This window comes from Tachypleus tridentatus, chromosome 6 (genome assembly GCF_004210375.1).
Source record: "Tachypleus tridentatus isolate NWPU-2018 chromosome 6, ASM421037v1, whole genome shotgun sequence".
Lineage (NCBI taxonomy): Eukaryota > Metazoa > Arthropoda > Merostomata > Xiphosura > Limulidae > Tachypleus > Tachypleus tridentatus.
Genome location: NC_134830.1, coordinates 83,364,048 through 83,388,031, shown reverse-complemented (window position 1 = coordinate 83,388,031; position 23,984 = coordinate 83,364,048). Strand labels below are relative to the sequence as shown.

At 32.5% G+C, this 23,984-nt stretch overlaps 1 protein-coding gene across 15 annotated transcripts in view; it reads right to left on the bottom strand.

The window, feature by feature from the left end:
* Nucleotides 1–421: 421 nt before the first annotated feature.
* Nucleotides 422–23,984, bottom strand: part of LOC143252924 (coiled-coil domain-containing protein AGAP005037-like) — a 322,060-nt gene continuing 298,497 nt past the window's right edge. For 7 of the 15 annotated variants that reach the window (XM_076505800.1, XM_076505801.1, XM_076505805.1 and 4 more), the window contains 6 exons: nt 23,569–23,644; nt 23,026–23,109; nt 19,735–19,840; nt 7,074–7,123; nt 6,594–6,651; nt 422–2,310 (listed from right to left, as the gene is read on the bottom strand). In XM_076505800.1, the coding sequence (XP_076361915.1) occupies nt 1,030–2,310; nt 6,594–6,651; nt 7,074–7,123; nt 19,735–19,840; nt 23,026–23,109; nt 23,569–23,644 (1,655 nt within the window). In that variant the 3' untranslated portion in view covers nt 422–1,029. The remainder of the gene's footprint in view (nt 2,311–6,593; nt 6,652–7,073; nt 7,124–19,734; nt 19,841–23,025; nt 23,110–23,568; nt 23,645–23,984) is intronic. The other 8 variants (XM_076505802.1, XM_076505803.1, XM_076505808.1 and 5 more) reach the window with 2 other exon arrangements.

The following is a 23,984-nucleotide window of genomic DNA, read 5'->3' as shown; positions in this document are numbered from 1 at the left end:
AGTTTCACATGCGCAGAACCACTAATTTAGAAAAAATATGATATCAAAGTTGATAAGATCGTTAAAACTTACCCTTCATACAAAAGTGAGTCAGAGCTTCATATAACTAACAAAAAACTTGCTGATAACAGTTTAAACTTGCATAACGACTACCGTGTAATTTAGTCTCTAGAAATGCTCATTGAAACCATTTTGTGAACTTTATATGTATTATGCAGAGTATAATACTGTCTGAAGTATTATATGTACAGTATGTAAATTGTGTCTTAGAACGCTCTCTCCCATGTAATTTAAACAATGATATAAAAGAAATAGAAGACACTGTGTGATAAATGACAAAAAATTTATAACGTTTTGGACTTGTTGATTGCTATGCAATCCATGCACAATATGCATAGATAAAAAATCATGAGTTAAACAATGAAGTTTAGAACACTTTAATATAATTTTGACATTACAAAGTGAGCAATCAACTAACTTAGCTCAGATGAATACAAATTCAGGTAAAATGTAACCAGTAGTTTTCCTGATTTGTATTTAATTTAAATTAATTTGTCACTACAAGAGCTTTTACATACAATCTTACAGGAATTGAAATGTATCCACTTCAGTATTATTCACTGGTAATTTTAGTTTTGAGTACCATTGTCATAGTTTCATGTTATAAACACAGGTATATTTCGTCTTTTGATCATTGGATTACGATATTTTATGTCATAAAATGTTATAGTTCTAAACGACATTAGATAAATTACAATTTGCACATAGTACTAAAACAAAAACAAAACATAGGACAAAAGCTTTAAATAAACATTTCGCTCTCGTCAAAAAAAAAAAGAGGAGTAAAAATTACGATAAATTTACGTTTAGGTTTCATATATAGAGCATATCCTTATTTAGCTCGCGCTGCAGATACCAGACATGATATCTTGCAGCTGATGGCTAGAGGAATAAAACAAATTCAAACGAACAATACCATTGAAGTCACGTTTTGAAATTTCCTAGAATTAGTGTTAAGACTATACACAATTAGAGAATATCAGTCTCAAAGATTTTACTTGCTCCTGATTGGTCAATGTTAGTCTTTTTGATCGAATTCCGACCATTATTATTTGTATTGTTAGTGGAGCTAATAACTGTTGAGGATGTAATAGAATTGTTTTGAGAAGCTGGAGCTTTTGGTGTCAGATTGATTGTTGCTGTACTTACTGCAAGGTGAGTAAGAGATCCCGATGCTGGAGTAAGAGAGAGAGCTGTTTTTGACAAGATATTACTTTCACTACCTGTCTTTTTCAAGTCAGTTAGCCCCATACCTGAGCGAGGGGGAGAAAACCGCTGTAGAAGTTGCCCACGTTGTAATTGCTGCAGTCTTGTATACTGCTCTTGAAGTTGCTTTTGTTTTCTCAGTAGCTCTTGGTGTCGCTGTTCCAGCACTTCCTGGCGACTGCGAGAAGGCGTTAGAAGACCCTGTTGTTTTCCGCTGTCAGTTCCTCCTGACATTTTCCGATCATGTCGACTGCCATGATTCAAAGCTACCTGAAGTCCTTCTTGTGAATTAACACTTTCACTGCTACTGCTATTGCTAGATAATGGATCCCGCCTGAGGATGTCATCATTTATGGCACTTGTCTTTACAACTTCTCCATTTTTCTTGACAACAACCGCTTCTCTTTGTTCTGTCTTTCTTGAAGATATTTTCGGCAAAGTATTTGTGGAAACAGAACCAGGTTCCGAGTTGCTGCGTGAGTGACTGTGAGCCTGTATTGAAGAATTTACGCTGTTTTTTTGGCGATTGCTTGCTGGTGATAGTGGACTAGTAGGGGAGGTCAAAGGGGATCGGCTTGTTGTGCGTGGTGGTGGAGGTGGTGGAACTTTCCTTGATGGCAGAGTATCATGTTTTGTACCACCCACGGAGACTCGTGCAAGCACTTCTTGTGACTGATAGTTCCTATTCTCTGGAACCGGTGACTGTGCAGGTGACAAATTAAGGCTATGTCGGGTTCCTGCATCACAAACCTGCAATTTTCCTGTGATAGTGCCACCCGTATTTGGAGGTGCAGATGATCTTTGAGGAGTAGGTGGTGGGCCATAACTGTGGGTTGGAGTGCAGACAGGGGACTCAGCACTTGGATATGATGGAAGACGACGCTGTGGCCCAATAAGACCGGGAATGGAGTCCCTCTTTTGTTCAGATGGTTTTGTAAAGGTCTGTAGTTCGTCCAGTAGAGCATCGAGGGCATTCTCAGCTTTTGGCTTGCGGTGACTATCAGGTGGTACATGAATTACAGTATGGGGGTCGGAGTCGATGGTCTGAAAAATACTGATATAGTTAGCCTTTATGTACAAATATTAATAACATATCTTATGTCAATACCATTATATATTTCTTAAGCAAACCATAAAATTAGGAATCCAAAAAGGTGTTTGCATTGAATTCGTTTACAGACCAGACATTAGTAGAAACACAAAAGTCAAACTCAGTTTTGGAGTATATTCTTTCCTGCTGAACGCCTTAAGTTATTATGAACCACCTTAACCGACTAAAGTTGATGTAATAAATAATTTTAAACTGTCAAAATATTTGTCCAGAACTTGTAGATGGTTAACTTTCCCGTGGTGGTGAAAACAAACCAGTAAGAGAAAATGAGGAAAGATGATCCACTTTCATAAAAATGTTCTATGCCTAGTCTTTATGTTAATTAAAAATGACATCTATAATACACAAGAGTTTGTTTTACATCTTTGGCTTTTATATGACGTTCACATTAACGTATAAATTACATTCTAAGTTGAGATGGCGGGCCTTACTCCACCTTCTCCTTGTTTCTTATGACTAACTGAATATGATGTTTGTAAATACAAAATTATAATAGGAAAAATCATTAGTGTAGCACAGATACTGCTTGGGATGAGTTTATAATTTTTCCAAATTCGCAATTTAAATTTATTTTGAAACTTACTCTCCTGCTCTATGAATATGCATGGTGCATATATTACTAAAAATAGAAAGATGATTAAAACATTATGTAGCCATATTATCCATCTTTTTCATCGCATATTTTATTATTGTTTATAAATGAAAATAAAACATTATTTTTGCATACGTGTATTAATTTACATGGCTAAGATGTATGATACCATATAGTACAGGATATTTTACTGTTGCTAAAAACAAGCATGAACGATGTTCTAGTCTATGAAATAACACTAAATATATTGCTACACTAATCTATAGATAATTGAATCCTCATCATTATTCCATAAAAACTATGGTTACAGCATTCATTTGTTTGGGAGGTTCGTTTTCAATCAGTTTTTAAACGCATTTTTTTAGCTAAGTGATTAACGTTTTGCGGTGCTTCTTAGAAAATGTAAAATTGTTTATTCATAAGGTAAAGTTTGAATGAAGCATTCTAAACTGTGTCTCTCGAATGTCTAAATGTTAATCCTGTTGCTATTTTCTTTAGGTATTTTGAGAGAAATAGCTAATAAATAATCTGCAAGTAGGTCCATCAGAAATTAGAGTTTAATAGCAGAATAGGTAAGATCTATTTACACATGAGATTCTCTTGTTCTGCCGAAGTTCGAGTTTCATTAGCAGTAACAAGTTGAATAGCTTTAGCCAATGATAAAGACGAACATTGAAGCCAGCGGACTTCGCTGCTCAAAATCTAAATTTTATTCAAATATGGGTGAAAAGATAACTTAAAATATATAAAACGAACGAGTGACGAAAGAAAGGTTCCCCCTTTCGCTAAAATTATGTTAGGTATGATAGTTAATATTACGCTTCCAACCGTAAGCAACTTAAGGAATGAAATTGTGGAAAATGTGACTTAAAGGAATGAAATCAAAATTGGAGGCCAAACGTATTGCCACTCTTGTAGCATTCATAAGAATTTTACAGCAAATATTGAATCATTAGTTAGCCAAGCTATTTTGTGTTCAACTTGAGACTCGATGATGGGTAAAATAAAAATATGTGGCCAGGATAATTAATGAATGAATATATACTATAAAATCCTTATCAATACCATAAGTGTAGCTATCAGTTTGGCCGCTATTTTGATTTTTTCCTTTAATTCTGGCCCGGCATGGCCAAATGATTAAGGCACTCGACTCGTAATCTGAGAGTCGCAGGTTCAAATCCCTAACACACCAAACATGCTTGCACTTTTAGCCCTGGGGACGTTATAATGTGATGGTCAATCGCACTTTTCGTAAAAGAGTAGCCCAAGAGATGGCAGTTGGTGGTGTTGACTAGCTGCCTTCCCTTTAGTCACACTGCTAAATTAGGGCGGCTAGCGCAGATAGCCCTCGTGTAGCTTTGCGCGAAATTAAAAAAAAAACAACAAGCAAAACATTCCTTTAATTCTCACACTAAATCTACTTTTGAGCCGCACATTTTTTCATACCGAAGGTATTTTTGATTATTTTTCTTTTATCTAGACATAGTATATTAGTGCAATAGTTGATACACACACAATGTTAATTAAAACATAGAATATCGGTGTGATAAATAATAAAACACTCGCTTTAAACCAAAATTTAGCATATTGGTATAGTAATTAACATGCTAAATATACTAATCGAAAGTTAACTGAAGACACGGTAAAATAAATCCATTTTTATCAAATTTCATGTGTCGTATGTTGGATAATAAACAAATATATATAATAAAAATTGATTAACACTTGAAAATATCTACTATGCAAGGTTGCATTATGCATCGAGCTCAGAAATCCTGTATTACTCTTAAGATTTACTTGTCTTAATATATGTAGGTTTAATATTTTAAAGTGAATAATTTCACATTTTCTGTTAAAAATACATCACAGTATCTATGACACTTAAGAATGAAATTTTTTAAAAGTAACTATTTTATGATGTTTCGTACTAAGTTTGAACCAAGCTAACAAAACAATTTCCTTAAAGTGTTAAACCGTTAATGAAATAGTGCTTAAATTAATACGTTACTGTCTCAGCATATTTTATTGGTTTTCATATCAACTCTTCCAAAATGCAAGAGAAATATTATATCCACAAATCAAAATTGTAACGTAGGCCACTAAAAATACTTCACATTTTACTTCATATTATCATTTAAATGATGCAGAAGTTGAACTACATCTATTACCATATTAATAAAACGAAATAACCTATAGGTCAAGTTTATATATTTTCCAAATACTCTCATTATTGTATTAAAATGATAACATCTACTACAATGACATGAATGATTATGTAATAATGGTAACAGCATATATGAATAGCATATAATAATACATTTATTTAAGTACTGGTATCTTCAGAATTCCATCGTTAGTAATCAAGAGATACAAAACAAACATAATAATAATTGCACCAGAAATATCATGTAATCTATAATGTATAATATGTACACAATTTTAATATAAAAAAGAAAAGGAAAAAAATGAAAACTATGTAGTGCAAATAAAATAGTTAAATTAAAATAAATGTTATTTGCACCACATTTCATTTCATCCTGTTTTCTTTGTACTAATATTGTTAAGTCATTTTTATTACCGATTATATCATATTTCTAGTGTCGTTACCATTATGTTTATTTCGTACCTTTAGATTAAAATAAATTTACACAACTAAAACAAAATTACACTTATTATAATTTATTTAAACATTTAATTAAAAATTAATAATTCCGATTTTGCGTAAAACTTTTAGCTGAGGATTAATAAGAAACGTTTCAACTGTCTTAAAAACAATGTCTTCTCTCCCAAATTAATAAAAGAAAAGCTATAAGTAATTTAAAGATACGAATCTCTTAATTTGTTTTCGTTTATCATTAAATTGCAACGTTCATGGCTATTACAAAAGAATAAAAACATTTGAACGGTTGTAATATTAAATACGTCATTCTCGACCTTAGTTTGGAGCTGGTAACCAGGAATAGAGTGCTAAGGTTCTTTGAAGAGTCTTGTATATTAAATGCAAAAACAGTGTTGAGATATATAATACAAATAGACTATAGACATTCATCTCACTGTTTGTATTTTGTGAGCATAATCACTCTAGTTTCATCCTACAACAAGAAACTTCTATAAAGATTATAATTCTTTCTGAAATAAGAAACTATTAACTCATATTTTTAATTTGTGTAGCAAAATTTGAAGTTAGCTTTATATTATACATGACCATTCGTTTTTTCACTAGCAAAAATAAATTATCTTTTGTCCAAAGTCGAACTTCCTTGAAATAAAACAGTTAGTTGTCGTTAGTTCTAAACAGCTGCTAAACATCTGAGGACAGCTAACTAAGTGCGCTACCAAGTTTAGAACAAACAGAACATAGGACTAAATACTTTTAAATATAATGAAGAATATGTCCTACGTGAATTACCATTATTCAAGTTTTGATCTAACTGCACTCAGAAATGTAAATAAAAAAATATATGTACATTGTTTACTTCATCAAAAGAATTAGAATAAGAATATAAATCATAAAAATACGGAAAAGATCACGCTTTTACCAATCAAGGTATGTTAATAAAGAAGTTAATAACTAATAAATTTTTGAGTGATAGAGTATGTGGGTGGAAACAATTAAAGACCCACCTTCATTGTTGTAGAATAGCCCCTCCTCAGGCTGCAGAAAGAACAAAAATAGCTCCCTCTAACAAACATATTAAAATATTTTTATGTATTACAATTATAATTTGCATATTATTTACCAGATATTTAAGAAATTAATAAAAATAGACATTGTTTGCAATTACATTTAATAGCAGAATGGGTTGTGAGGAATTCATTGTGAAAGTATCAGTAGTAGAAGTGAGTATTACATTGTACTCACTGAAAGGATGGTAACATGCATGGATCGAGCTGGTGTACATTATATCAAGATTTAAAACCTTACGTTATGTTTTATAGTTTCGGAACGATTGCATGCTTAAAAGGAGGTTGAAAATGGAGAAAGTTTTATTGCAAGCAGCACAACTAGACGTTACCAGTTGGGCATGCATCTCGCTTGTCAAGTACTGTAGGATTTGTGTAAGGGTAAATTATAAAGGAGAAAATTAGACGAAGACTAATTACTCTATTTTCTGCTTGAAGCTAGAGCTCCACTTCCATCTGTGTTTGCTAGACTGATGAAGAAAAGCCAAGAAAAAATATTAATTTTCAAGCACAAGTGCATGGTGTTATAAAAGCACAAATATATGTTCAGCAACAGTTATAACCAATGTTAACGAAGCCTGGTTCTAGGAACTCTTACATATTTATACTACCACCCTGTTTGTCAAAAGCTATACTTTTGAGAATAACTTTGCTTATACGCATTATCAAAACGTAAACAAAACAATAGTTTTGAAATACGCTGTAACTGCTATTCACATTCTTTTCTTTTTCTACAAAGGCAACTGTTCTCTATTTTCATGAATACTGTTGTATTGCCACATAGTAGGTTAAATGCAATTTTCAATATTAAATAAATCCTCTCAGAACGTCTCATGAATTTTAATATTATATGAAAGTGCTTAATCTATAATACACCTAGTTACATTATATTTGACCATAAATAATGGACAATGATATTCAATGTTTATCTTTTTGTAGGTATGATAAATATTTTTTTTAAACTTATAATACGACTAATTTTAACAAGGGTCAAGTATATTTATTTCTGTGAAGGATCATAATGAAAGTAATAAAACACTAGTCTGCAAAAATTAACATCACTTTATTTAATTTTCTTTGAATTAAATAAGATTTTCTTTTGTTAAATTGTTTCAAATCTTTCAAGAGTGATAGTTGATGTGAAAATCATTAGAATATATTATTGTGTTTCATAGTCAAATTTACATAAGGTGTAAGATTACTATCGCAATAAAAATTTAGTGGCAATAATATGTGTGCGGATAGGCCGGACCAGGTGGTTAGGGCGCTTGACTCCCAATTCGAGGGTCGCGGATTCAAATCCCAGTCACACCAAACATGCTCGCCCTTTAAGGCGTGGGGGCGTTATAATGTTCTGATCCATCCCACTATTCGTTAATGAAAGAGTAGCCCAAGAGTTGACGGTGGGTGGTGATGACTAGCTACCTTTCCTCTAGTCTTACATTAGGGATGGCTTCTCATAGTATTGTATTGTGATATAGTATTAATGGATTAAAAAACATCCAACATTTGTCTCGGAGCTCTTCACGATGTGGTGGTAATTTATTTGTTTGTACTGTAACTATAATGTGGAAACGGTGAAATGAAAGTATTATGTAATGAAAGGTATGATACTGTCACCCTTAAATACCCAACGATCTTAATCGTTACAAAAATACGTTTTGCAATCACAGAAAATAAATGCAACTATTATACAAAAATATAACATGTAATTTTCTGTACAAGTTTACTACACCTCGGCAAAAACTGTTTTCCTTTCTGAGGAAAACATTACATTCTAGATATTTGAAACCTGGATAAACTTATACACTTATGTCAGAGAAATTCCTGTGTATTTATAGCAAGTCATGATTTCGTCGCTTAAGGACCGAAACACAAGTCATTTTTGAAAAACCATCAATGATTTCGTTGTTAGTTTCTTAACAGGAGAATACTGTGTTTGTTGTGGAGCATAAACTTACGTAATAAGCTATTTGCGCTCTTTCGATTTCGGTTATCGAAACCAGATTTATAGCATTACTGGACCCCAGACTTACCGCTGAGGTATGTGTGAGCATAAATAAGGCAACAAGTGTATTTATCCTACACCGCAATCCGTGAATAACTACATCTTTTGTTGATGTTATTCCAGGAAATTCAACATTTCATTTATATTCTCTATTGTACACCACCAAAAACAAAACTCTACATGTTTTATATATAAATTTTATTCAGATTATATTAATTTTTATGTAACACACCATTTCTTGCATGAGTGAAACACAGATACTGATTAAGGTAAATTTCAAGCACTTCATACATTTATTAGATCGTTCCTCTTGCCATCGTAATATTCTTGAAAATTATGATACAGAATGTTTTCACACTGGATATGGAAGTTCCTCAGTCTTAAGCTTTATGAAATTATTCATATATTAACCGTAACTTAGTTTAGCAATAACTGAAGCATTATCGTCAATGTTAGTAAAAAGCAATGCAGTGTTTAATGCGTTCAAAAATTCTAAGTTATTTTGGGTAATACCATTATTCAAAATAAACATACCTACAGTTATATTTTATATACTGTATACATACCATGAAGCTAATTTAGTCTAATGTGTTATGTTTAATGAAATTTCCTAACAAACATTTATGTATTTTTTAATCTTTCACACATATTTTTTTTTTTCGCATACCTGTGCTTAAATAAAAAATATGTTAAGACACATAAGCATAATAGACATAAAGTAATCATAAACTCCCATAATGTACACGACTATGTTATGATGTATGCACGGGATTTCATGAAGTTGCCCTTTAAAGTCTGTTAATAAACATAGAAATATGCTAATTTACAGATAACTGGATAAAGATGTGACCTAAAACATCAGTGATTAAACGTAAAATCAGTATTTAATGTTTGCATTTTAGAAATAATATTCAATTTATATTACGGTGTTTACTTCATGCGACAATTGACAGGCTCTATCAATAAAGCATAGGAGATCAAGAATTATCATTGTGCCCTAACGGCTACGTAAAGAACTAAAAACATAAAGATATTTCGCATCATGAAGAAAAAATACAAAAGATCCCTGCTAATTAGGTGACGTCATGAATTATAAAATTTTAAAACCGTCTTGATTATCTGAGAAATGTTTTATGTTTCAATAAAAAATTTAAATATACTTATTGCTTTTCCCAATTCATTTAATGTTTAAAAACTATTTTTTCCACTTAAGCAACTTTGCGTTTTTAAACAAAGGATAATCCTTAACACTGAGTTTTAAAATCTTATAACTTTGCAACCAGTGGGCCATATTTCCTTTCATTTAATACCGACATAACGATTTGTTAAGCTATTATCTTGACTGTAACAGTGTTCTACTGGTGAATTTTGCGAACCACTAGTTTTTAGGTTATTGTCGGGTTTTAGGATATAATTACTCACATATAGTAAACGTTGGAGTTCTAAAACAATGCGACAAATGTTGAATTGATTTACGTTTTCACATTAATGCATCAGTTAGTGATGAAAGCTCAGACACTTGCATATGACGACGTAAAACGTATTTATATTTTGATCACAAAGTTCCAATGGCACTATATATTAATAAGTATGATTATATTATTTAACAGTGTATAGTAAGGATAAAATACTTTTAAAAAGTTAATAAGCAGGACATATACAGAAGTGTGTTTGAGAAGTTTCTCCGAATCCTCAGTTTTCATTTGTATATCTAGTTACTCGTGTTTGAAATTAAGCACAAAGCTTCACAATGGGATATCTGTGTTCTGAACACCATATGCATCGAAACCCGATTTCTAGTGGTGTGAGTCCGAAAACATACCACTTGACCACTGGGAGGCTAGTTACTACTTCCCTCCTACATCTATGTAATGCTTTTATGTGTAAAAATATTTTTATCAAATGATATTAACTGTTTAAATCAGTATTCACATATATTAGGTTTTAGTTTTTCTTATTATTTACGTTCTTTTTTTATAACTATAAAATATCTTACAAAGTTTGATGTTGATAATAATCGTGTTTTCAATCGCTGAAAATCTAGTATTATTGTATAAGCTTGTTTGACCTCTGATCTCTGCTCCTTTTCTGAGCGAAGTTATATTAAATACTGCTGATGAACCGAGAATTATTATGCTATTTTTAGTATATGATTTTTGGCAATTAATATTAACTTGTTTAAATGTATGACAATTAGCTCTATTGGCTACTATAAACCAGTTCCAGTCAGTTTAACCTATGGGGAAAGGTTCCTTTTTGAACCAAAAGTGAATCAGTTAGACTGTAGATACCCATTTGTTTTAATAGACAATAAGTCAAAGAATGACTTCAACACCGTGGGAGGATTGTAATTTAAAGTCATATTTACAAGTGATACGTATTTTTGTGTGTGTGTGTGATCACCCAGTTACAATTTTGTACCCTAACATACCAAACGCAAAGGTTAGTCAGGCACTGAATTATGAATAATTCAACATACATTGTGTTTGCAAAGATTTTGTTCGTGCTATAAATCTGAAAATGAGTATTTTACAAGATCTGCGTCCATTTCACGAAGATATAAACCCTTATGTTTAAGTATACCAAAACTATCTGATTTCTAGATTTGTTTATATCTACAAATGATACACGCGCAGACACACACATGCATATTTTACAGAATAGTTTTCTTGTTGTTTATTTCTGTTTCATACGAGTCTATCATGGATATGTGAATTAATGAAAAAGTACAGCTCCTGAAAGAAGCACTTTTTTTGATGACATGATCGTTTTAGGTCTTGAAATTGGTAGAAAAGAAGACGTTTAATTCAACTTAAAGGTTTAAAATAATAGGATAAATACCGTATTAGTCAACATTATGAATTACATTTTATTGTATCAGTAATACTCGGAGTAAAACAAGTTGACTTTTTTAAAGTGATTATTATAATTCACAATGAGTTATTAATGTCACCATATTGAGTTAGAAAACATAATAAACTATTCATGAGTGCCTGCTGTGAGTTATAATTATCGGTTCTGTATTATAAATTGTAAACTATATAAATATGAAATATTTCACTTGAAAATTTAACTATAAATAAAACAAACAAATAATCTATAAAGGAAAGATATATATTCATGGGCGATTATACCCGGAGTGAACATAATCTCACTTCTAGAAGTTGATACTTGATGTGCAAAATGTGCTAAGAAAGGGGCACCATGATTTGATCGTGAGCCTATTCTGATTGAGGATATCTACAAAAATGTAATTATTCTAATAAAATTGATGACTCCCCGAATAACAATTATAATGTGAATGAAGTACAGGGAAATAGCTTTTTCACGAAAGGCAGTACTAGTCTGTGATATTTAATCACAAATAAATATAGATAAGCTGATTTGCTGGATAAAACTAAACGCGCGACATATAGAGAATATTTGCAAGCTATGTGAAAAAAGAAAGAAAGAAAAAGAGTTTCAATAAAGTTAAACTTTCTATAAAGAACACAAACGCCCTCCCAGTGCTTCATGAAAATATAGGGGTAAAGACAAATATGATGAAATGAGTTCTGGCCAAATTGCCGTTTAAAAAGTGAGGTACTTACAGAGTATCGCCTAAAAGAAAAAAAAGATAAATAGTGATGACGCTCCCATTTAGTACCTAATGTTTGTTTGTTTCTAATTAAGCACAAAACTATACAGTGGTCTATCTCTGTTCTGCCTACCGTGGATACTGAAGCCCGTTTTTCTAGTGTTGTAAGTCTGCAGACATTCCGCTGTGCCACTTGGGGTGGTACTTTATGAACTTCAACAAAAATACAAATAATAATGTGTAAAATTATCAGATAGGACATGAGCGACTACTTGGACGTACTGAAAAATGATACTTAAAATGTTTACATATCATCGATAATTTATGAAAAATAAGTATAAATATAACGAATAAAAAAGTATGAATACTCCCGGTAAAGGTGAAAACTTACAAACATTAGATTTGAAAGATCCTTAACGTTGGATAAAGCATCGTAAATCTTCTCTGTTATTTAACAAACCAAAATATAATTATTAAATGCTTTTTCTGTATATATATATATTCGTTTGTTATAACTCAAAAACAAGCCGAAACAAAAACAAATTAAATAAAAAACGCTGCACCAACTGGAAAGATCCCAGGGTACAAACTAGATGGTGGGATTATAAAATGTACCCTAGGTTGTACCCTGGAATCTATTCAGTTGATGCATCGTTTTTCGTTTCGGCTTGTTTTTGAGTTATAACAAATAAATATAATAAATCAGTGGTTGGATGTGCTGTTTTTAACGCCGTCCTTTCTTATGATTTTACTTATTTTACTTAGACCCATCATGGCCAGGCGGTTAAGGCGTTCGACTCCTCATCCGAAAATCGCGGGTTCGAATTCTGGTCGCACCAAACATGCTCGCCTTTTCAACCGTGGGACAGTTATAATGTAACGACCAATCCCACTATTCGTTGGCTAAAAAGTAGCCCAAGAGTAGGCGTTGGGTGGTGATGACTAGCTACCTTCTCTCTAGTCTTACACTGCTAAATTAGGGACGGCTAGTGCAGATAACCTTCGTGTAGTTTTGTGCGAAATTGAAAAACAAACAAACAAATACTTATTTTACTACTTAACTTCATTAATATGAAGTTATTTACACTACTGTATATATATATATATATTATTTTGTTATAACTTAAAAACAAGCCGAAACAAAAATAAATTAGAGAAAATTGAAAAGATCCTTAGGTACAAACTATAATGTGGGATTGTAAAATGTGCCCTAGGTGTTGGAGGTGACTGCAGAAATAAGACCAACATTGCGGTCGGATACACCGTTTATCAGTCTTAACCTCCATTCTCCAGTCTCACATAAAGAAATAAAAGAGTAACAATAGCTGTAGAAATAGAAATTAGAAGAGTAATATGTGGAGTATCAAGCCCACAATGTCCCACATCTATATCACTCTTCACTGCCTGCAGACAGTTGTGGGAAGGTGACTGCTCTCCAAAGCAAAGAAGAAAAATTAATTGAAAAAATAAGAATAAGAAAATAAGGTATTACCATTTTGTGGTAAGTAAGTAGAAAACTTACCTTGTGCAAATTAATTGAAACAAGACGGAAAATTACGATTTTTTCAATTTTTTGCGTTTTATTTCTAAGAATCCAAAAATTACTCACAAGTTAATACATGATATGACCGCCTTTATTTTTCAGAAGATAATTAATTTGCTTTGGCATCGAGTCCACGAGTTGACTGCAATCTTTACTAATTTTTAGATCGCGGTACCACACCTCAATTACGGCCTCAATTAGCTTATCTTTCGTAGTGCAGTCTTTTCCCCGAAGTCTTTCTTTACAAATCGCCCAAAGATTTTCAATAGGATTTAAGTCCGGAGAGATTCCAGGCCAGTCCAGCACCTTTATTCGCGTTGTAGTCATAAAATTCTTCACAAATTTCGATGTGTGGCACGGAGCCAGAACTTGCTGAAAAATGCCAGATCCATTTGGAAATCTCTTTTTCAATTCTGGAACGACTCTTCTCTGCAAAACTTCGATGTACTGTGGTCCTCGTATCATACATTCTACGATATGTAAGTCTCCGACGCCATAGTAGCTGAAAAAGCCCCAAAACATCTTCTTCAAGGGATGTTTAACGAACTGATTGATGTGAGATTCTTGAAGTTTCTCACCTGGAGATCTGCAAACACGCAGACTTCTTTGACCCTATAGGAAGAAATGGGTCTTGCCACAGAATAACACCTTCCTCCATTGTTCTTGCGTCCAGTTCTTGTATTTCAGACCCCATTGACACCGTTTTTTCTTCATTGAGTTGGTAAGAAGTTGTTTTTTGACTGGTCTCATTGTCCTTCTAACGCAATTTCCAATATCGTAATATTCCTCAAAACTTCGTCATATATCCCAAAAATAGATCGACCGTACTGCAAAACACAGCGAGTGACGTTATCTGTGTGAAAAAATGACTATTAAAGGAAATCAGCGGGTACAGCGAGCCTACACTGGCCGCCATGCTGAAAATATTGTAAAATGACCATTTGTTTCAATTAATTTGTACAAGGGTGTACCTCTTGAATTTAACATTCCAGCTCCCAATATGGTAGAAAGGCACTAACTGATAGCGCAGAAGACAGATTACACTAGTTTGAAGCATCCCATCCAGTTACCTAAACAAACTAGTAAAGCTCCCAACTACCACCTACTAATCAAGTCCACAGTGGCTATCATGCTCTAAACATATAAATGCTTGTTTTCTAATATAATTAGTCAGAGGTTTGGATTTGTTGTTTTTAATGCAATCCTTCCTTGTGATTTTGTTCACTGAACACTAATATATATATATATATATATATATATATTTATAATTTTAAAATGATTTAACAATATCAGTTAAATATTATTCCCTGAAACAATGTTACGCATCATGATCTAGAAAGATAATCATTGGACCTAGATATCAACAAGATTGTCCAATGGTAAGTTGCTAATACTTAAATAAGAATACTTGGCTTACTGTAAGGTATCCGACATGACTGTGCTACTAATGTGTCGCAGAGTCATACCTTACGCAAGTCCTATGCTTAAGAGCAATTTTTGTTAGTGTGTTATTTATTAAACACAAAGTTACACAATAGGTTAACCGTGTTCTGCCCAACATGGATATGGAAACCCAGATTTTAGCGTTATAAATCTTCAGACTTGTTGCTGAGCAACTGAAGGGTTGCTAAAGAACAACGAAATGTGGGTGTGAAAATTATAGATGGAAAAAATCTATATTCTTAATTATAATTATAGAATTTTTAAATTACCTTTAGTACAAAATATATTAAGAAATATAAAGTTAAAATGAAATTAAAATTAATTCGTGTAAGCTGAATGACAGAAGAAGTTCAGAACTGTTGAAATAAATACAAATTAGAATCTAACCATGAATAGAAACCTGAAAATAGCTGATAATACTTTATCACAATAAGCAGAAGGAAGATACGATGTTTAATTAGTTTTTATGAGCAGTGAAATTATTATGTACATGATCATCACGCAAATTCATCAAATAGAAATAATGTTATATGTACTATTAGAATACTTAAGAAACTGGTATTGCTGTATCAAGCAACTTATAATGAAATTACCACGACACAAAACTAAGACATTATCACATTATTTGGTTGTATACCAATATTTCTGAAATCAGCGGTAAATTACCAGTAGATATGCATTATACAATGACAAAACACTATTAAACATGACAAGTAAACAAGACTAAAACATTTTATAAATTACATTAAAGCAAGTGTGTCTATTTTGTGTTATTATAACATAGTAGATATGACTAACACAATGGTATAATGTTATTTTAGTTAGTAGAAAGAACTATCAAAACAATATAATGTTTTGTTAAAACAACAGTATAAACTAATACAATGGTTCAACGCTATGTTAAATCATTAACAGACTAAACTACTTCAGTAGTTTAATACTTCGAAAAATTGTTAGACATGACTAACATTATAGTATAATGCTATAAAAATTAAAAAAGAATTACACATAGGTAGGAATAGTTCATAAGCGTTTAGGTAATATTTTACTACATTATTGCAACATCTGTCGAAAGAAAATCTAAACGCCATTCAGAATAAGAAAGAAGTTATTGATATGTTCGTCAATATTTTAAGAAACTAAGAGTACAATTTCCACGTCATGATACCACATACAATATTTGTTTTATCATTTCCTTTCATCGACACGCTAGTAACACACTTAACGGTGAACAACATTCATACAGTTAAATGGTAAGTTTTAAAGCAGACTTGATGGAATGAGACCAACCGAAAAAACTAAGTTTCAAAGTAGATGTGATAATATGAAATCACCAGCAGATAATTACCACCTCACATGAAAATTAAGTTTCAAAACAGATGTTATGGAATAAGATCTCCAGGTTAGTGCCTCAAGACAAGAAGACTATGTTCAAAAGCAGATACAATGTAAGAGATCAATAGATTATTGATACTCGACCCTATTATAACAATTGTTTATTTAATTACCTTCAATTTCTTCCATACCAAGATCATATATTTATTAGTGGAACAAAATTAGAAATACGCGTCTCTAACAAAGTGCTTTCGTGTGATCGTCTATCTTAGTTCATGGAAGAGAACTTTTGTTTTAAGCTGTTATTAAAAAGTTAAATTACTTTATAACAGAAAATGTTTTAGTGTTTAAACTTAAAATTAACAACACGACAGCACTGTTCGTTTTGATTTCAACGTTATATTATTTTAAGATATTCCAGGAAATAAACCGTATTGAAATATTTATAGGAAACTTTGTTGTTTCAATTGACATACTGGTATTAGTACGTGGTCAAACTTATTGCTGTTTGTTTTCGTCTCTTAACAAATCACGCTTAAGGTCTGAAATAACACTACGTAGCAAAATTTTCACTTTTTCTTGTTCCTGGGCAGAAAATGTTATTTTCCATTTGCTTATGCCTAAAGTAAACGGAAAAGACCTATTTTTCTGTTCAAACTTTGCTTTTGTGACCTGATCCAGATTACAATTTCAGAGAAGCAGCTGGTGAGAGAAACCCATACTATCCCAACCTAAAAGACCTCAATGACTTGATCAGATATCTTGGTCTAACAAGGTCAAATGCCGAGTTTTTGACATCTAGGAGTGGGTTTTGTTGGATGAAACTGTACAAGTTGCAAGTCAGAGGAAGCGTTACCGACATTTTTCAAGCTTCTTCACTCGTCAAGATGAGCTCTGGTTCTACCACAATGTATCCAATCTGTGCGAGGCAAATGGAATTGCCTGTAAGCTGAATGAGTGGCGCCTCTTCATAAACAGCTCATCCAGAAGCCTCAAAACTGTGCTGCTCTATAACGGGAATTAGTATCTGTCTCTTCCCCTAGCTCATTCGGTGCACCTCAAAGAGGAATACAACAGCGTCAAGACTTTGCTAGAAGCCTTGAAGTATGATGAGTATGGCTGGGAGGTTATCAGAGACTTCAAAATGGAGGCATTCTTGATGGGTCACCAAGGAGGCATTACCAAGTTACCCTGTTATTTTTGCCTATGGGACAGCAGAAACACCGCAGCGCACTACAACAGGTAGCACTAGCTGGAACGGACCGAGTTCTCTGTGGGGAGACACGATATCAAGTGGAAGCCACTGGTGGACCTCCAGAAGGTGTTGTTACTACCATTGCACATAAAATTGGGTCTTACGAAACATTTTGTCACAGCTCTTGATGAGAAGTCTGCAGCCTTCAAGTACCTTTGAGACTTCTTCCCTAGGCTGTCTGAGGCAAAGGTCAAAGCTGATGTCTTCGATGGACCACAAATAAAGAATAAAGAGTGCACAGAATTCCCCAAGAAGCTCAGTAGGAAGGAAAAAAAGCTTAGAGCAGCTTTGTCGCGGTGGTTTGGGGCTTCTTGGGCAATCACAAGGCCAAAAATTATGTGAAACTGGTTGAGGCTCTGGTGAAGAACTACGGCCAAATAGGCTGCAGGATGTTCCTGAAAATCCATATCTTGACGCTCATCTTGATAAATTCAAGGAGAATATAGGAGCATACGCAGAGGAACAAGGCGAGCGCTTCCATTAAGATATACTGGACGTTAAACGCCGCTACCAAGGTGCGTATAACGAAAACATGATGGAAGACTATATTTGGGGGCTGATACGTGAAAGTGATTTACATTACAGTCGCAAATCTTGAAAAACTACTCGCTTCTAAAGATGTAAATCTTGATTCGTATGTTGTTTTATTCACAACTTGTGTAAATGAAAATGTGCAAATTTGCCCGTTTTTACACAGAAAATAGGTTAATTTTAAATTTCATTATCCAAGTTACAAAAGCAAAGTTTGAAGGGAATGATGGTCATTTTCTGTACTTTTACAACATAAGCAAATAAAAATAACACATACTTTCCAGAAAAAAAATTGTGTTACATTGTGTAATACGCCCAATCTTTGCAGAAAAACAATTCGATCGTGGGTACAAAATAGCGATTCAGTTTTAGACATGGTGTTTAAGTTGGTGAGTAACCAGATTTCACAAACGACTCTAAGCATATTTGATATTCAAGAGTCTAGCTATATAATAAATAGAAGCACTGTTATAGGGTCTCCAAAAGTGTTCTGTTTCAAGAATAAATAAAACTAAAATTTAAAGTAAGAAATATTTCTTGTTTCCTGTTTTCAACTTCATATATGATGCTGTATTGTAGTTTACAAAGTACATAATTCTCCGCGTATATCATGGCATGCGCACGTTTTGCTGATGTCACAATAGTACAAATTCAAACGTTATTTTAGTGTTTACTTAATGACTGGCTGACAGAAATACACTATTAAAACTACATGAGTGATTAAAACATATGACCCTTGAAGGCAGACTTCAGTCTCCCCACGGAGAAATAACTCTCTGTACCTTAGTTTTTAGCTTACAATAACTGGTACAATTAAAACTTGCTAAGGTCTTTCATGTATACATTTAGATACATTCTTAAGTCGTTTACGAACAGGCGTGATTTGTGTAGGAAGTAAATATTACTGTCTGAAATAACATATTTTTTTCTTCAGCAGAATTACAAATTTAAAAAAAAAAGCGTAAAGCCTATTCTGTCACTTGACTTCCCTCCTGTCACGTTAAATGATCAAAACTGTCTTAGATGTTAGATGTTTACCAGAGAGAATGAATAAAATTAGTAGCGCAGTAATCCGCTAGGTCCATTATTTAATATGTTTTTAGTTTCAGAAAAGAATAATATAAATTAAATTAGTCCTGTTTTTGTACAACTGTTTTCTATTTCGCACTGTGATGATATAAAAGACAATGCAATATTTTTTTAGTTAAATGAAATTCTAAACGATTTGATTTAGCTGATAAATACGAATTACTGTTAGCTCAAGCAGTAAGTTGTTTGTTTTGAATCAGTTGGATTTATGATTTCTACAACTTGAGCCGACAATTGATTGTTTGAAACAACACGAGCTCAGCAAAAGATTGAACAAATGGTGCAGTATAAAAAGTTTACTTTAGCAGTATGAGCTTCTCCATCAGAATGGGCTTTATCAGTTGACTGGGGCTTCTCTGGCAATGACTGGACGCCAATGTGTCGTTGTTCTTGAACGGATGCAAGTCTGGAAAGAAAATGTTTTCAAATTTTTAAAACTTTGTTACCCTTCGTAATGATCTCTCATTCTCATTTTGTGCACATTCTAAATCTTAAACTTAACATTATATAAGTTTTAAGAGAATATGTACTTTAATACTATAATGGTTTTATGGTAGATAACACTAGGCAGGAAGAACATTTCTAAATGACTTCACGATGCTCATACTAAAAATAATGTTGAAGATACTGATTGCCTCTGGTGTTCGAATCAAAACAGATGTTTTCAAAATATTCTTATACACTATGAAAATAACAATTTTTCTATAATAGCTTTATTTATTCATTGAAAATTACATTTAAAATGATCACAAACAATGAATAATAGCAATAGCAGTTGAAAGGAACATAAGTAAAATAATATTGTATACTGAAAATACATTCAGACTACTTTCAAAACTTTCATAGAATCATATTTTTGTTACGGAGTGTTTGCCCGACTTGTTGAACTTTTTGTATATGTTCTATATTTCACGTTATAAAGACTAAGAAATCTCCCGTCATCCTTGATATCGCTCTTCCATTATAGAAATATCTTGGTGCAAGCGCTTACCATGCTCATTACTCAATGCACCTAAATCATCTGGCAAGAAATCTAAATAGGAGTGTAAGAAGAGCATTTTTAGTGATATCCCAAACCACATTTTCCTGTAGTTCTGGAACATATCATCAATCATCACAGCATAGTTTTCATCATTGTGACTTCCTAAGAAAATTTTACAACCTATCTGAATTATTTTCAGATAGCAAGTTCTTTCAGATTAAGTAATGTTTCAAAATCATCATCCATCAACACTTCCCAAATCTCGTTTCTCTTTTTTTTGGAAACTTGAAAGACAGATATACGTAACCATTACCATATTTCATTATTCCTTCTTCCTGAGCCCCAGCTTAATATGAAGTGGGGTAGCAGAATCATACTTTGAGGATTCACTAAAGGTTGATACGAAATATTCTGTTTCCCTGATATGTAATTCTCTGTCAATGGTTACTCCTTTTTGAAATGGTTTTTTTATCATCTTGGCTATTCCAGAGATACCAAAAGGAACTATGTTTGGTATACCTACTCTGCAGGCCTAGCAGGAGTACAGTAACTTTTAGATCACAACATGCATTTCACCTATGGTGACTACTTTTGACGGCCTCAAGTATAATCTGTATGTTTTGATAAATTTCTTTCACTTTTGCGGTTTAAGCAACAAAAATCGACGGTTTGAAACTTTTATTGTGTAAAAATACATCTTCCACACTAATTTTAGATGAGTCAATTAAAAGTTTCCAATCTTGAGGATGATGTTTAGTACCTAATTTACCACTTAGTGCATTGACATTTGTACAGAAACATTAACTGCGTTGCACGTTGTAGTGAGAAACAACTCTATGATGGTGACTTTGGTAAATTAAAATTCCTCTTCCAGAAGATAATAAATTATATTACCATAAACGAGAGCCAAGAAATCCCCCATACTGCTTTGATAAAGACAAATCACAAATCACATCATTTAGTTCTTCTTGTGTGACCAGATGAGGCAACTTATGTTGAGGTACCACAGAAAAAGAATTACTATATGAAGAGGATCAAGATGATTCATTATATTCTTTGCAGGATAACTCTCCTGTTTTCCAATTTGTCGGTGGGTGTGGTATTCAAAAACTATTCTCATGAGGTATTGGTTTCATGGCAGATACAATATTTGGATATTAAATGCATTGTTCAGTTTTGTCTACATATCCAGAAAATCTAGTCATGGGAAACCAACAATCAGCTAAACGGTCTTTGGGCTTATGCCATATTGTGAGAACTGAAAATGGCATATTTGCTACCTTCTTTTCAGACACTTTGTATACCAAAATATTGCATACTATACAATACATGTATGGAACCCAGTGTTTTTCTTGGTTACCAATTTTACATCCAAAACAGTGGTAGTATGCAATCTTTATAATGTGTGTGATATTTTTCCTTCGCAAAACTGTAATATATTTTCTACAAATGTAGCATAAATTATTTGAGTGATCTTTGCACTTTTATACTTTACTTGAACTGTAGGTAGCTAGGATTCAAATAATTTTCTAAAAATATAACAATAATGTATGTTTATAGAACTATAATTAAATGATTAAAAGAAACAAATGAAGTTTTGTATCTACAAGTAAACTTAATTTCGTAGTAAAATCTATTGTACTGAGTAGATTGCATAGTATTTCACATAGTACCGATAAATTTGATAACGAACGACCTTTTTTATCTTATTTTAGAAAACAAAATTTCTGAGACGACGTGTTTGTGTAAACATACAACACTTTGACAATATTTTGTAATCCTCGGGTACCTAAAGACGATAAAATCTTGTCAAAATGTCGTTCATTCACAAAAGGTTTTTTCAATACCTAGTAAAGCCGTGTCAAAACATTTATCGAGGCAATAAATATTGAGATATTGAAATAACGCAAAACATAGATGCGATAGAAATGTTCTGAGTACATGTGTATAATAATAATCATCAACTTGCTCAGAATCACTTGGTTTTTGTTTGTTTGTTTTTGAATTTCGCGCAAAACTACTAGAGGGCTATCTGCGCTAGCCGTCCCTAATTTAGCAGTGTAAGACTAGAGGGAAGGCAGCTAGTTATCACCACCCACTGCCAACTCTTGGGCTACTCTTTTACCAACGAATAGTGGGATTGACCACCACATTATAACGACCCCACGGCTGAAAGGGCGAGCATGTTTGGTGCGACGGGGATTCTAACCCGCGACCCTCGGATTACGAGTTGAACGCCTTAACCCACCTGGCCATGACGGGATTAGTTGTTTTTTTCCCAACATAATCAAGTATTATTATCATTTACCATTGTTTTATTTCGAGGAAGGTTCTAAGCAATAGGTATAAACACATAGTATAACCTGATTAAAGTTATAATGATCTTTGATACTCTATATTTAAGTTTCTTTTCCGTTTGTTTATTTTTATAATTCAATATTGTATGTAATATACAGGAATGAGACATCCAATGACATTTTAAACTACCATTTACTCTTAAGAATTATCACTATTGAGTTAAAACATCAAAGACATTATGGAAATATATTATTAAATAATATTAGTGGAATTGTATTAAAATTAAAAAATAGAAATGTGAATTTCCTTACCGTTTCAATGTTACTAAGGTTCCAGTCAACTTCTTGCAACGTCTGAGAGCATTCTCTAAACGTTCTGGTTCATCCTTTAAAAATCTAAAATGAAGTTTTTATCTCTATTAAATAACTGTATATTGAATCATTTACTACCATGAAATCATTGTAGAACTCTAATAATTTTAATCGTCACAATAAAAAGAAACAGACTTAGATATAATATTTTGCAATAAAAAATAATATTTAAGTTTTGTTAATATGAAACAGAAAACAAAATTGTGGAGCACATTTAAATTCATTTAGTTTCTTCTGAGATTATTTTAGAATTCCTGAAACCAAATGAACATTACTAACACAGAGTTATATTTTTATTTATTTATTTTATTCTCTAGAATATTGTAATTAAAAGTTTCAAGATAAAGACTCATTAAATATTATGTGAGAAATATTTAAAAATCTGTAAATGCGAGCGTTTCAGAAATGCAAATAAATATCTTAAAATAATATTGTGAACAGTTTCACATCAAAATCTTAAGTGAAGGTATAACATATCCTTACTTCTCTTCTTTAACAACTACTTCCATTTCAGCAGACATCACAGCCTTTAGATTTTCTTGTAAAGTTGGAAACCTTCCTATAGAAAGATTATCAGCAAAAAGTATTACTAAAATGATAAAAACTATGTTTTTGACACGTAGAAAAGTAAAATAAAATTTCTGAAGTAACGTGATTTCAAAATATATTGTTGGAATATATGTTTCATTATTGGTTAGACATACCTTTAAAAACATGCTCCAAGTAATTGCTGGTAAATATTAAATTAAATTGCATTATTTGTTTGTTGTAGAGCAAAGCCACATTGGGCTATTTGCACAACGAGAAATCGAGCACAGGATTTTTGTTGTTGTTGGAAATCCGTTATTTATAGTAAAATGTCGAAGAACCATATACATGATTAGTCTCTTTTCTAAAGT